Source organism: Equus asinus, chromosome 23 (genome assembly GCF_041296235.1).
Source record: "Equus asinus isolate D_3611 breed Donkey chromosome 23, EquAss-T2T_v2, whole genome shotgun sequence".
Classification (NCBI taxonomy): domain Eukaryota; kingdom Metazoa; phylum Chordata; class Mammalia; order Perissodactyla; family Equidae; genus Equus; species Equus asinus.
Genome location: NC_091812.1, coordinates 50615778 through 50631772, shown reverse-complemented (window position 1 = coordinate 50631772; position 15995 = coordinate 50615778). Strand labels below are relative to the sequence as shown.

Below are 15995 nucleotides of genomic sequence, written 5' to 3'. Positions count from 1 at the left end.
TTATTTATTTATATATTTATTTATTTTTGAGGAAGATTAGCCCTGAGCTAACTACTGCCAATCCTCCTCTTTTTGCTGAGGAAGCCTGGCCCTGAGCTAACATCCATGGCCATCTTCCTCTACTTTATATGTGGGAAGCCTACCACAGCATGGTGTACCAAGTGGTGTCATGTCCACATCCGGGATCCGAACCAGTGAACCCTGGGCTGCCGAGAAGCAGAGCGTGTGCACTTTAACCGCTGTGCCACCGGGCCGGCCCCCCGGAAAATCCTTCTTAAATCACTCAAAATCTCTCTCTTTCTGCATTAAGCTCATAATCACTGTGATCAGGTTGATGTGTGTCCTTCAAGACTATGACGTGCTACACACCCCGACACACTTCCGGTTATACCTATAGATCTACCTTATTCTTTTTAATGATTGCATAGTGTTCCATGATATGGGCATGGCCCCCCTCCACTTGTTTCTAATTTTTACACTACCATAAATGCTGAATTAACATACATTCTTTGCATACACATAAGAAGGATATTTTACAGGTAAGCAAGCTGAGATTGAGGGAGGTTAATGAATTTTGTTGGAAGGTCCATAATTACTAAGTGGCAGCCGCAGGGCTTCGAGAAGCCTGTGTTCTTTGTGCTACACAACGCTGCTTTCAGTCCTCAGTGTCCATGGGATTGAAAAATGCAGAGTGTGTCCTTTAAATCATTCTCCCCTCCTCCCACCCATACATCCTGCTGGCCCCTCAGAGATTGCCCAAGTGCAAAGTGCACACGGAATCTAAAGGATAGGAGAGCCTGGCCTCCATTTCGTTATATGAAAGAATGTATATGAACTGATAAATGAGGTCCTAACAAAGCTACTTGGAAAATCCATGTCCTACCAGACTTTAAAATGAGAGCATGCTCCTTCTGAGCGAAGATTACGGTATGAGGAAAATTTCTGCTTTTCAGCTGGACGGGTCAATAACAAGGGCAGCATGGAGGGATCTGTCGAGCAGCCCATTATGTTGGTCCACTGCTGGAGAGAGCTGAGTCAGCCTTGGGGAGAGCCGCCCAGGAGGCCCAGGGAGCCCTCAGGCAGCCCCCTCTAGCAAGTCGTGGATTTTGAACATTTTTTAAAAAGAAACCAACATCTTTCCCTCAGAATTTCTTTCCCACTTAAGAGACTTCCTACTTGAGGTTAAGAAATCCCTCTACTGCCCTTCATATATTTCAGTCTGAATTGACTGGCTCTGGGCCTGGGAGAAGAGAAATGCACAGAAGGGGGTGGCAGAGCAGCCCAGCTTTCTGTCAGCCTCTGGTCCTCTTCCAAACAATGTCCATCACTCTTAGTGAGAGGCTAAGGATGTCCCTTACAAAATAACATTTGAGGGTGAGTTCAGACTCTTCGGCAAAGATAAGTACCTCTTTCTCCACAACGTCCCTTGCACCACACCTCATAAAATGACCTGCCAGGGCCTCAGATAAGCTGGGCTACTTCCTTCTTCACCCTTTACACATACTAACTGGGCCCTAATGTCACCTTGGAGGGAATTTCCTGACAAGTCCCTACAGAGCAGCCTGCCCCTCTCTATCCCATTACCCTGCTCTATGTCTTCCATAATCTTTCCCTATGTGACATTGTCATACTTTTCTTTATTTACTTGCTTATCATCTGCCTTCTCCCACTATGGTATAAGCTTCATGGGATGAGGGGCCTTATCTTTCTCTGTCACAATTATACCCCAGTGCCTAGAAAAAGTGCCTGGTACATAGTAGGTCACAGTAGAAACTGTTGAATGAATTCTATTTCCATTTTTCATAATACTCTCTCACATTGTAGCCTGGAAAAATTCCTATCATCTTGAAAGGCTCAGCTCAAATGTCACCTTATAGGGGATGTCATTCAATCGTTCATCATTTGTATTCAATGCCTACCATGTGATAGAAGTTGTCAAACTTCATCTGTTCAGGGCCCCTTTAATATCTCAGTAATTTTTTTTTTATGGCATCTCTAGGCCGAAAGGAATACCTAACAGTTCCATTTATTAAGTAGTTTGGTCCAAAGAACTTAATAGGTATTTGTGTCCTAATAATAGCCATTTGAAAAAACAATACAAGTAACTTGAAAGAAAAATATTTGATTTCATTCATAAATAACCAGGTTTATTACTAATGGTATATGTGCCCCTGTTGAGCACTGCCCAACTTCTCAAAGTCTAAAATCAAATTGGAAAATGCCACCCTCATTTCCTATGTTATTGATTTTCTTAAAATACTTGCTTTCTATCAAAGCAAACCCAACTTTGCAGGCAAGTTGTCATAGAAAGGAATACAGCATGATCTAGTAGTTTGCACAGTGTCCAACAGATGTCAAGTATTGCTGTGTTTCCCTTGAATATTTAAAACATATCCCTGCAGCCCTGTGGGCTTGGTGTTCCCCAGCACAAAGTTTCGGAAGCATGTGTTAGACACTTCACGCTAGGCACTGAGTGTACAGTGGTGAGAGAATCAGACATGGTCCTTCCATGACCTCTTAGAACTTTGTCCTTACCTCTACACTGATAGTGCTTATCACATTTTAATTAATTATGTGTTTGCATATTTGGCTTTTCTAGTAGACTCTGATTTCCCTGACGACAGATATCTTGTCTTTTTATTTACAGCAGCAACTCCTAACATCCCTAATGCAGAATAAGGGATGGGTGCTCATCATGATCAAGTGGGATTTATTCCAGCAATGCAAGTGGTTTAACACCCACAAATCAATCAATGTGATACACCACATTAACAAAACAAAGAATAAAAATCATATGGTCATCTCAATAGATGCAGAGAAAGCATTTGACAAGATTCAACATCCATTTATGATAAAAACTATCAATAACATGGGTATAGAAGGAAAGTGCCTCAACATAATAATGGCCATATACAGCAAACTGACAGCCAATGTCATACCCAATGGCAAAAAACTTAAAGCTATTCTTCTAAGAGCAGGAACAAGACAATGATGCCCCTCTCGCCACTCTTATTCAACATAATATTGGAAATCCTAGCCAGAGCAATTAGGCAAGAAAAAGAAAGAAAAGGTATCCAGATTGGAAAAGAAGAAGTAAAACTGTCACTATTTGTGGATGACATGATTCTATACATAGAAAATCCTAAAAATCCACTAAAACTATTAGAAATAAATAACGAATACAGTAAAGTTGCAGAGTACAAAATCAACATACAAAAAACCAGTTGCATTTCTATACACTAACAACAAAATAGCAGAAAGAGAAATAAAGACTATAATCTCATTTACAATTGCAACAAAAAGAATAAAATACCTAGGAATAAATTTAACGAGAGAGGTGAAAAGCCCATACACTGAAAGCTATAAAACATTTGAAAGAAATCAAAGACACAAAGAAATGGAAAGATATTCTGTGCTCATGGATTGGAAGAATTAACATAGTTACAGTGTCCATGTTACCTAAAGCAATCTACAGATTCAATGCAAGCCCAATCAGAATCTCAATTATATTTTTCATTTCTATTTCAGAAATAGAACAAAGAGTCTTAAAATTCATTTGGAATAACAAAAGATGCCGAACAACCAAAGCAATACTGAGAAAAAAGAACAAAGCTGAGGTATCACACTTCCTGGTTTCAAAATATACTACAAAGCTATAATAATCAAAACAGCATGGCACTGGCAGAAAGATAGACACACAGATCAATGGAACAGAATTGAGAACCCAGAAATAAACGCACACATCTATGGACAGCTAATCTTTGACAAAGGAGCCACGAACATACAATGTAGAAAGAAAGGTCTTTTAAATAAGTGATGTTGGGAAAACTGGACAGCCCCATGCAAAGGAAGAAAGGTAGATCATTATCTTACACCATGCACAAAAATTAACTCAAAATTGATTAAAGACTTGCATGTAAGAACTGAAACCATAAAACTCCTAGTAGAAAACATAGGCAGTATGCTCTTTGACATCAGTCTTAGCAGTATCTTTTTGAGTATCATATCTCCTCAGACAAGGGAAACAAAAGAAAAAAATAAACAAATAGGACTACATCAAAGTACAAAGATTCTGCACAGCAAAAGAAACCATCAACAAAACAAGAAGACAACCTACCAAGTGAGACAAGATATTTGCAAATCACATTTCTCATAAGGGGTTAATATCCAAAATATATAAAGAACTTATGCAACTCAACAACAAAACCCAAACAACCTAATCAAAAAATGGCCAGAGGATATGAACAGACATTTTTCCAAAGAAGATATACAGATGGCCAACAGGCACATGGAAAGATGTTCAACACCACTAATTATTAGGGAAATGCAAATCAAAACTACAACGAGATACCACCTCACACCCATCAGAATGGCTATTATTAAGAAGATAAGAAATAACAAGTGTCGGAGAGGATGTCAAGAAAAAGGAACCCTCGTACACTGCTGGTGGGAACGTAAATTGGTGCAGCCACTGTGGAAAACAGTATGGAGATTCCTCAAAAAATTAAGAATAGAAATACCATATGATCCAGCTACTCCACTTCTGGGTATTTACCCCAAAAATATGAAAACACTAATTCAAAAAGATATACGCACCCCTATGTTCATTGCAGCATTATTCACAATAGCCAAGACTTGGAAGCAACCCAAGTGCCCATCAATGAACGAATGGATAAAGAAGATGTGGTATATATATACAATGGAATACTACTCAGCCATAGAATGAGACAAAGTCTTGCCATTTGCAACAAGATGGATGAAACATCAGGGTATTATGCAAAGTGAAATAAGTCAGACAGAGAAACACAAATACCGCATGACTTCACTCATATGTGGAAGATAAACAAACAGACGTAGATATGGAGGACAGATTGGCGGTTACCAGAGAGGAAGGGGGTGGGGGGAGGCTGAAAAGGGTAAAGGCACACATGTGTACAGTGACAAATGGCAACTAGACTTTTGGTGATGAAAACGATGCAGTCTATACAGAAGTAAAAATATAATGATGTACATCTGAAATTTATAGAACGTTATAAACCCATGTGACCTCAATAAAAAAAAAGAGTTGGGTGCTCAATAAATGTTGGTTAAATAAATGAACAATTCAATAAGACAATGAATAAGTGAACAAGTGGACAAGTGAGTGGTCCTGACAAGTAGCACAAGGTCTTATTTTTAGCTACTAGAATAAGGACTTGATTATGAGAAATTTAACTTCCTCCCTATCTTAGATGTGCCTCTTAGCTGGAAAATGGCCCAGCATGCAGGCTCATTGACCAACTCCTGCAGTTGTCATTATTTACTACAGCATCTGCCTAGACTCCAGAGGTATTTCATTGGTATGAATGCTGTTCCAGCAGTTTTTTCAAATTCTAACCAAGGAAGCCCTGCAGCAGGGTGTTCATTCCTTCCATGTATCGCTATTTGACTCTTGACATACAGCATCAAAAGTGCCCTGAGTTTATGCTGTACAAAGTCCCTATGAAAAAATGGACATGGGGTCAAATGGGAATTTACCTTATAATGATCATTAATAACCATGTGAGGACTCTTGAAAGCCATGAATCTTTACAACCTCAATGATGTGAATTCCTGGTTAAGATGGATGGTCAAGGTCTGTAGCATGGAAGAAAACTTTGTGTCTACTGTCCACATTGGCTCTCTTCACTCTGACTCTATTGCTGGATATAAATCTTCTCACTATAGTACTGCTGGTCACTAAACCAACATTGGTCTGCATTCAAATCCAAATCTGGTATAGCTCAGACATAATATTTTTGAAGAATTACAGAATTTTAGAGCTCGAAAGGAACTTTGAGATCTTTCAGTTCAACTCTCTCATTGCTTAGCTGCAGAAACCGAGGCCCCAAAAAGTTAGACTTGCCCGGGATTATTCTGTTCTCCCTGGCCATAATACTGCTGCCTTTGATTCTTGTTAGAATGTGCACATAAAATATTCTACAGCAACAAAGCCGGAGATGGTAAAAGTGAATTGTATCAGATTGAGGATGAAGCGAAGTGGCTTAGGAAAACACATTCTACCTTGAAAACTCTCCGATCTTCCCACCAGTGTCACTCTAGTCAAGTAACCATTTCCACTCACCTGAACTACTGCAACTGCCTCCTACCCGGCATTCTGCTTTCACTCCCTTCTTTGCCATCTATCTCCAGAGTGATCCTGCAGCCAAACCTATCTTCAAAGTCCTACTTGATTCTCTCCTCCTTAAAAGTCTCCAGTCGTTTCCCTCTGCACTTAAAATACAACCTAAATGGGGGGCCGGACCTGTGGCTGAGTGGTTGGGTTTGCGTGCTCTGCTGCAGGTGGCCCAGTGTTTCATCCGTTCAAATCCTGGGTGCAGACATGGCACCGCTCATCGAGCCACGCTGAGGTGGCATCCCACACGCCACAACTAGAAGGACCCACTACTAAGAATATACAACTACGTACCGGGGGGCTTTGGGGAGAAAAAGGAAAAAAAAAATATTAAAAAAAAAATATATATATATATATAACCTAAACACTTATGACATCTGGCATGATCTAGCTCCTGTCTTTCTTTGGCTTTATTTTTTCTTATCCTCCAATACTCTTCCTTTGCACACTATACCCTAGATATGTTGCGCTTTAGTCTTTCTTTGAGCACACCAAACTCCTTCACAGCCCAGAGCCTCTGCACGACTTGTTCCTTCTACCTGGATTGTTTTTCCTCTGATATTCACAGAGCTGGTTCCTTCCTGTCATTCAAATGTCGCTCCTCAAGCGGGCTTCCCTGACCATCCAACCTGAGGGAGCCACCAATCACTTAATTCTCTGCAGTGCACTGATCACTGCCTCATAGTTTTTCTTTGAAATGATTTGTTTGTATGTTTGTTTATAATTTGGTTTCATGCATCAGAATGAAAGCTTCAGAACTAGGTCTTGGTGTTATTCACCAATGTATCCCCAAACTGAGAACAATTCTTGTGCTCAATTATTTTGAAATGAACGAATGATGTTTTGTCTTCACGTGCTAAAAACATTTTTTAGCTGTTGCAACCATTCCCCAGAAGACAGAAATCCCTGCCCACACACCTCACTCCCGTTTCCTGATTGCTCCTTAAGAGTTCTAGAAGAGATATGTAAATATGGTTTCCCAACTTTAACCTTACAGGTGTTTTTTGTTTGTTTTTTAAGAACAGTAAAATATTGCAGTGGAGCAATAAAGTCTTAATAAAGAACTTAAGAATACCACCACCTACCACAGGAACCTTGGTCTGTTAGGTTACTAATTGTGGTTACTATTTCCTAAATCTCAACTCTTGTGAAGCTGAAGGGTAATGATGAATTAACTGTTTATAAGTAACACAGCGTTGGTCTAGACACTTTGGAAGTCCATTTAAAACACCTAATTAAGATCAAGGGGTTCAGATTTGGGGTTTAATTTGAATAAATATGAAGACGTGACCTAAGGAGACCTTTCTGAGGGGCTCAGGGAAGATTTGAGACCTAAATGACCCACTTGAGTGGTTTGCTAGTTCACACCTACTGTTTCTCCCAACAGTATCCTTAGTCTTTCCTTCCAGAGGGAGAGGCCCTTGCCTCTTTCTAGAAAAGAGCAGGGATTATAAAATGGGAAAGTTGGATGAACTATATCCTTAGGGACAAACATAGACTATTTCTACCAGCTAGAGACAATAGAAAAAGGTATCATGGCTACGAGAACTATGCAAACATTTTGGGAACTTTAACTTTCTTATGTTGATACACTCTGATTGGAGAGTGATTAACAATGAAACCTTAAAAGTATGTCAGCTGATTTTTCAGGCAAGCCAGCAAAACTGGGAAACTGAGGAGAGGTTTTCTCCTCCTCAGCCTTGGGGATCAAGAACCCAAAGAAATGCCGTATGCAGCAGCTACAAAGAATAGAACAAAAGAGTAAATCTTTGGAGGCAAAGTGGTTCAGAAGAGCCCAGGAAGCTGTCCAGGGATTATGGAGTGACCCTGGAGGCTTAGCTAAAAGATACCCTCAAGTTTTTCCAAAACAAGTATCTAAAAGGGAAACATTTAACCGAATTGTTCTGAACTCCTTAGCCTGAAAAATTGGAATGTGATTAGGAAAAGATCCTTTCTAATAAGATTTTTTATTTGTTTTTTTGGCAATGTTGCTTCTGTCATGGCCAAAAGCCAGAAAAAAAAGGCTTCAAATTACTTGAAGACTCTAGGTTCCTATAAAAACTTCAGTGTCAGTTTGATTGTACAAGCTGTAAAGAGTTGGCTTGTGTGATGCTATGAGTTTTAAGTAATATTAGGTCAGAGTCTTAGCCTGCATCTGTCTGTGAAAATGCTCCTAATGACAGCAAGGAGACTGGCTGTTTCTGAGGAGCTTGAAGGGAAGAATAGGCAGACATCTGCTCATGATGCCTTAGGCATTCATCTACTTAGAATAATTTGGATCCTTTCCACTATTCTAAAAGCTACAAAGCAAATGAACAGAAGTTAAGGAGATTCTTTAATAACACCATGGTGTGTGTGCGTGTGTGTTTTTAAACTGATATATCAAATGTCACTATAATAAAAGGGATAGTAAAGAAAACCGATGAACCAAGTAAACTTTCATCAAAAAAATTTTTCATACCATTTCTAAAACAGGTCAATACCATTTTTAAAAATTATAAAAACTACAGCTATTTGATCCTTTTAATCAATCCATAGTTGAGCGAGGGGAGTGTGCGTGTGTGGTGGAGCAGGCAATGATATGAGCTACAAGTCATGTTATCTGGCACCTAGTATCCCAAATGGCAATAGAGAAATGAAGCAGGCAAAATTTTCCATTGAACGATTACTCTTTTCCCAATGATCATGCCTTCTAGTTTCTTACAGTCTCCTTGGTCAGGCATTTAAAAATATATGCTTTCATTCATTTTAGTCTCTCTCATCACATCTGTATTCTGACCGTGGGTCACATCCAATGTCCATTTTCTCTAATACTGCTTCAGTGCAGGAATTGCCAGACTAAGTCCTGAAACCCTGCTGACCATGTTCTCCTTAAGATCAAGCCCTCGAACTTCAGCTGAGCCTTCTTTGCTGTTCAGCAGTGCTTTTGTTTTGCTTTGCTGGCTTCCACTCAATTTCCCCAGTGGCTAGTCTAGGCCTTCATGCTCATTTTCCCAAGCTCAATTCCCCTCCTTCCCTGTCAGTGGATGACTTAGAAAACTTCTCTACAGAGAAGCTTGAACCTGCTCATCATGAGGAGCTTCAATTTTTCTCTTCTTTATAAGTCTTTCTATATCCTCATTTTTCCTTTCTCAATTTGCGTCTGTTTTCTAAGAATTAAGTATATGGTCTTCTCCTTTATCAAGATTCCTCTTCTTCTTGTCACTTACTGTCTCCTTTGGGACCTGTGGCATCAAATATACCCTCACCTCCTCATATCATCAATCTTTCCCTTTAGAGTCACTCATTTCTCAAGGGTCTCTCATTGTAAACAAACAAACAACCCACCTGCCCTTCTCTGACTCCACAAATTATGCGTTATCTCTGTTAACACGTAATAAGAGCAGCTTACACCCATTGACTCCATTTCCCCATTAATAACTCCTGTGGTCTTGGCTTCATTCCTAATTCACTACAGAAACTGCTCTGCCATTGGCCTTTTTTCAGCCTTCAACCACTTGGCAACATTTATCCTACTGAGTATCTTTAGGGATTCTCTCTTATTTCTTTTGCTACCTCTCTTGTGGTACCTTTTGTGGCTTATCTGGCTCTGTTCTTTCTATCTGAATCCAGACATTCACTAAAGTTCTCAGGTTCTCTTCTCTCATGATTCTATAGAGCTCGACCTAAAAAACTGCTCCCAAATCTTCACATTTTGTATTTCTTACTTTGTGTTTCTATGGCTTCAGCGCTGACCTCTTTCCCAAGATCAACCTCCCATTGTCTAGTTGAATATCCACCTGCAACAATGTCCTTAAATCAAATTTATTACTTTCCTCTCCCAAGCCTCCTCCCAACCTTCTTGCTTCTAATAATGACATTTACAATTCTTTCAGAAGACTGAGTACTCATTTTGCTTTCGGTAAACATCTATTGTGTGCTTAATATGTATAAGTCAACAGTTCTAGGCATTGGGAATAAAGGGGAGTGGACAAGACAAATGAGGCTCCTATCCTCGTGGAGTTTATATTCTAGAGTGGGGAAACGGAAAACAAACAAGTATTTATATAAGATAAATTTTGGTAGAGATAAGTGCTGTAAAGAAAGTAAAATGTGATTGACTATTGTGAGAGATGAGATTGGGCAGTGGGATAACCACATTAGATAAGGCGGTCAAGGAAACCTCCTTGAAGAGGTGGCCTTTGAGCTGAGACTGAAATAAGGAAAACGCCCATATGCAAATATTAGAGAAAGAGCTTCTCTGACAGAGGGATCAGCAAGAGTGAGAGCTCTAAATATGCATACACCTCTGCTTCCTTTATTCCCACTTCAACCCATCACTCTAATTGAAATTGATTAAGTCTTGCAAAGTGACCTTAATTTTGATCTCTCGTATCAATTTCCTTAGATTTAAGGTTTCACTACTTCTCGCTCCCCATCTACTTCCTGTTCCAGTGCATCCCTCCTATCACTACAGAATTAATCTTCCTAAAGTGAAATTCTAAAATATTATACTCTTACTGCAAAACCTCTAGTGACCTCCCCATTAGTCACTGAATTAATATAAACTTGGAAGCCTAACGTTAAAACCTATTCATGGTCTAACCTCAAAAGATCTTTCAATTCTTCTCCTCTATACTGTTATGCACAACCCTACCCAAATTAGTGTTCATAGCACACCTTAAACACTCCTGCCTCCAAAGTTGTCCATCATATCTTCTCCATTTGGATTGGTTTTCACCTCCTCCCACCCAATCTGGGCCAGTCACAGCCTCCTACCCCTCCTGGCCATACCTCAAATCACCTTTGCTTTAAAGACCCTTCACATTTCTCTCTGTTTTTAACCCACAAAGAATTTCATCTGTTCTTACTGCATTTGTCATTTTTGTCCTAGAATGTGTTATGTGCATATCTGTCTTCTCTCTCTACATCTTTTCTATATCACGATGTTTTAAGACAGTGACCATATGCTATTTATCCTTGTATAGTATAGTGCCTACATATAGTTGGCATTGAACAGTATTTGCTAAACGAATGAATGATTTGTCAAATCTGAGTTTGATTACCTAGTATTTATTTCATGATACCCCAAGTGGTTTCCCTTTTATCATTCCTCTTACTCATTCTCAAGAGATCTAGATGTGAAAAGTCAGAAAGCAGAGAGGAAATACAAAGAGTCTTTGTTTTGAAATAGTCTAGCTAGTTTCAATTTGTTCAAATGATTAAAAGTTTATACTGAGGAACATTAAAATATCTAGTTTTTGATGCTGCATAATCCAGATAGTGTGAGATAAATAACTCTTAGTTAACTACTGATTGATTGATTTCTTCTCAGGATACATAAAACCGCTTAGCATTATTCAGTGCTTAAAACAATCACTATCACAGTCATAGAACTTCAGAACTTACCACATTACTGCATGTTCTATATCGGATATTTCTTCCCTCACAGCTCCTAGGTCACAAAAAGAAAAAAGAAACTCATTACTACCTGTGAAAATTTCAAAATTTCAACCATTTTCTTATAAAAATATTGATTTCCTCTGAATACTAATATAAGAGCCTCTTTTCTTCTAAGTACGTTCTTAGAGGACTTACTATCTAATGCTAACTTGAGCATATCTAAAGAAGTTGTACATGTGGATTGATTTCTCCATGAGAGTTGTAACTAAGCATTTTGCTTCGAGTCATCAAAATAAGTACTTATAGTTAGTTTTTATTTAAGCAAATAAATATTAATGTAAAGTTTTCTGAAAAATATTAAATGAATCCTGTCTTCTTACTTACTTCTGGTATAAAAGATATTAAACTGAAAAAACTTAGATCTTAAATATAATAAAAAATTGGACTTAATATTCAACATGCTTTTAAAATTACACATCTAAGGATATGAAAAGTCATAATCTCAAAGAATTCTCTTTATTTCTAAAATGCATGCTCATCGTAGAGGCTTTAGAAAAGATTACCAAAAAGAAAAAAATCCCCCATCGTTGCCTCACTAAAGATAATCCCTATTATTTTGATTTATTGATTTCTTTCCAGTGTGGAAGAAGTCACATCCCTTATACAATTTTGTAACTTCTTTTTTCCACTTAAAATTTTTTGGAGATATTTCCACACACAATTAAATAACTTTAAAGACATTATTTTGAGAGCTACATAATATTCCATCAAATGACACAATTTATATAATCATTCTTCCATTACTTGTCATTTAAGTAATTTCCAATTTGGGGTTTGATAAATGATGGTGTGCTAAACCACATCCATGCATATGTTTTATCCAAGTTTCTATGTTTTTAGCAGAGATAAATTTCTAGAAGGGGAATTACGAGACTAAAAGGAATGAAATTTTATAAGGCTCTTGATAAATATTTTGCCAAATTACATTCCATAAAGGTTGTACCATTACATACTCCCACCAGCAATACATGGGAGTTTTCACTTTACTGAATTCTTATGAACAAAAACAATCAATTTTTGATTAAACATTCAATGATGACACTTAAAGCAAGAACAGCAGTACTCTGCTCTTTTCAAAATAAGTTGTACTTTTTGAAAACAAGTAAAAATACAATATGAAATTCTGAGAAAGTGATTATACTAATAACTGATAGTTATGGAATTCTGGGTACATTTCTAAGTTTGTTACATGTGTTAATTTATTTAATCCTCTTCTCAAGAATTCTGGGAGACAGAGTACTATCATTATACCTACTTTACAGATGAGAAAACCGGAGCTTAGGGAGGTTAATTAACTTGCCCAAATCACACAGCTATTTAGTAGAACTGAGATTTGAAACCAGGCTACCAGGCTTCAGAGCCTATACTCCCAACCACGATGCTTTATTTCCTAATTCATTTGTTTGTTCAACAAATGTCCATTGACTCCTATTATTGCTGGGCAATGCATTTACTTCTGGGAATAGAAAAGAGAATGAATATGACTTGTTCTTCACTGTTAAGAAAATCACTCATATAATTCAGTGTAAGAAATGCTAAATACTGTTTGTATTAGGTCTTAATGTTATCAAAAACAAAATGTCATCTGAAAATAACAATTACACAATGACTATCTTAAAGAGATAAAAAGGTCCCAGGTTTAAACACTTGACTGTAACCAGATTGACATATTAATATCCGTTAACAATAGAATGTGGCAAAGGCATTAGAAACACAGAAAAGAGGAGGTTGATAGAGACACATGGTTGTCAGAGACCAGCTCAGCAATCTCCCAGGTAAAGGGCCAATAGCCTTCAAGTTTTCCAGGTCCCATTGGCAACGCTGTTGTTACTGCCATATGGATGCCTCACACTAACCTAGCTGATGCCAATGAATTCTCTGCTCCTCTCAGGAATCTCCCTCATCATGATGCCATGTTGACCAATCAATTTGCCAAGAGTGACCTGTTTTTTCATGACTGCTAAGAGGCAGAGTGTGCTGGTAATGCTGACACGGTATTCTGGTCCGTGATAGACAGTTCTATTTTTCATTGTAAGTTAATAAACTGGCATTCTAGTTTGGAACATTAATCACATGTGAGTCCACCTCCAAGAGAAGGATCTGTTCTTGGTGTGATTGCTAAAAAGTATTAGGTTTCTGAGTCTTAAAAATGGGAGCTAGGTGCCATTGGTGGTAAATTTAGAAGGTAATGAATTCTACAACCCAAAGGCCTTTGGTAGCACGCCATTAAGACATCAGTGTTGGCAGAACAAGATGTGTTTTTCAATTGGGAAATTCCGAGCACATATGTAACATAGTGTAGAAGTTAAGAGTATCCACTTTGAAACCAGAATCGTCTTTTGGAATCCTGGCTCTATTCCTCAGTTTTTATACCTCAGTTTTGTCATCTGTAAAATGGGATACTATGATTTATCTCCTCAAGTTATTATGAGGATTAACTGAGTTAATATTTGTGAAGCACTTCCAACAGTGTCTAGTACATATTAAGCATTATGTTGACATTTGAAAAATTAGTTAGATGTATAATAGATGTAAAAATAGATATTGAAAGAGAGTTAAGGATAGGTGGAGAAACTATAGGCAAAGGCATAGATGTATGAAAAGATATGATGTGTGTGCAAATTTCCAAGCAGTGTTGTTTTGTTGGAGTTTTGGGTTTATGTGGGGAACTGCAGGAGATGAGATAAAAACCTTCTAATTTTGAACTTAGCAATAGGCAAAAGGGAACTACTGAAGGTTTTAAAACAGAGGAGATCCAAAGATGACTTCTTGCTTTAAAAAAGTGAACTCTTGGGGCTGGCCCCATGGCCGAGCAGCTAAGTTCGCGTGCTCCGCTGCAGGTGGCCCAGAGTTTCGTTGGTTCAAATCCTGGGCGTGGACATGGCACTGCTCATCAAAACCACACTGAGGCAGCGTCCCACATGCCACAACTAGAAGGACCCACAACGAAGAATATACAACTATGTACCGGGGGGCTTTGGGGAGAAAAAGGAAAAAATAAAATCTTAAAAAAAATAAAGTGAACTCTGGTGTAAGTCATTAAGACCTGAAAACTCTTTTCACTTCCCTTTATTTTCTTTTCCTAATCTTAACTCCCAGAAAGGAATAATGGAAACAAATCCAAATTAGGAGTTTGAAGATCTGGGTCATAGACTTTCTCTCCTCCCTGCGTACACCTCTTGTCCTCTCACGGTCTTGGCTTCCTCGTCTGTCAAATCGACACTGGAATGGCAGTGCTTAAACATCATCAGCCGGGATAACTTACAAAAGCTCCGTTCGAATGTCAAGAGGTTATCATAGAGACATTGTTTACTAAACAAGACAAAACAAGCAGAAAAATACCTGCTTCGATAATTTAAATGAGCCTCTTCCCAGATACTTTAAACTATAAATACCTACACGTGTTTTAAAAGCATCCTTGGGTAATTGGAGATGTAAGCATAAAATGTAAAAGACTGATTTAAATGCTTCTTATTTAGCAAAAACAAAGAACAAGGAAAGAGAAACACTTACCGCAATTTCCAAAAAATATCCTGTAGTTTTCTAACACCTAATAGTGATTTACGAATAGTTTAATTCTGTCCTGAATTAAGTTTTCCCTTTACTATATTGTAATACTTATTCAGTGAGAGTTTATTTATTTGACTTACTTAATTGACTGAAATATGATATTAAAGTGTAATGCTTGGGTTTGGAAAGGTCCTCATTATTGAAAGATGTTATCAAATTATGGATAGTAATAGTCATACTAGCCTCTCCTATATATTTGAGTGTTTGCTATAGGTATCTGGCTCAGTGTTAGGTTTTTGTTTTTTTGCTGAGGAAGATTGGCCCTGTGCTAACATCTGTTGTCAGTCTTTCTCTTTTTTCTTTTTTATGTGAGCTGCCACCACAGCATGGCTGCTAACAGAAGAGTGGTATAGGTCCAGGCCTGGGTCTTAAGCCAGGCCGCTGAAGTGAAGCACTCTGAACTTAACCACTAGGCCACTGGGTCTGGCCCAGTGTTAGGCATTTTGTGTACACTATTGCTAATCTGTCAACAACTCTGCAAGGCTTTATTTATTCCCTTTTCATAGATAAGAAAACTGAGGCTGAGAAAGATTAGGAGGCTTAAAGCCATATACACAGAAAAAAGAGAACCAGGGATTGAAAGCTGGGTTTGTCTAACTCCAAAGCATACAAAACAACATTACAAAAGAAGGAACAAGATGTGTAGAATACTAACACTTGATTAAATCTGGGAAGCTGAGCACGTAGTTGGCCTGGGGGTTAACTACACCTTATTATCACTACATCAATATATCAGTCATTTCTCACTTCTGGTAAATGCACTTCCAGTAAGTAAAGGACAGCCAGACACACATCGTGCATTTGCAACATCTCCAAGAGAACCACGCTT

The 15995-nt window shown here is 38.3% G+C and overlaps 1 protein-coding gene across 3 annotated transcripts in view; it reads right to left on the bottom strand.

The window, feature by feature from the left end:
• The window catches only part of ADAMTSL1 (ADAMTS like 1), an 852153-nt gene that overhangs the window by 305021 nt on the left and 531137 nt on the right, over nucleotides 1-15995 (bottom strand). For all 3 annotated transcript variants that reach the window (XM_070495595.1, XM_070495594.1, XM_014845577.3), the window contains one exon: nucleotides 11543-11588. In XM_070495595.1, the coding sequence (XP_070351696.1) occupies nucleotides 11543-11588 (46 nt within the window). The remainder of the gene's footprint in view (nucleotides 1-11542; nucleotides 11589-15995) is intronic.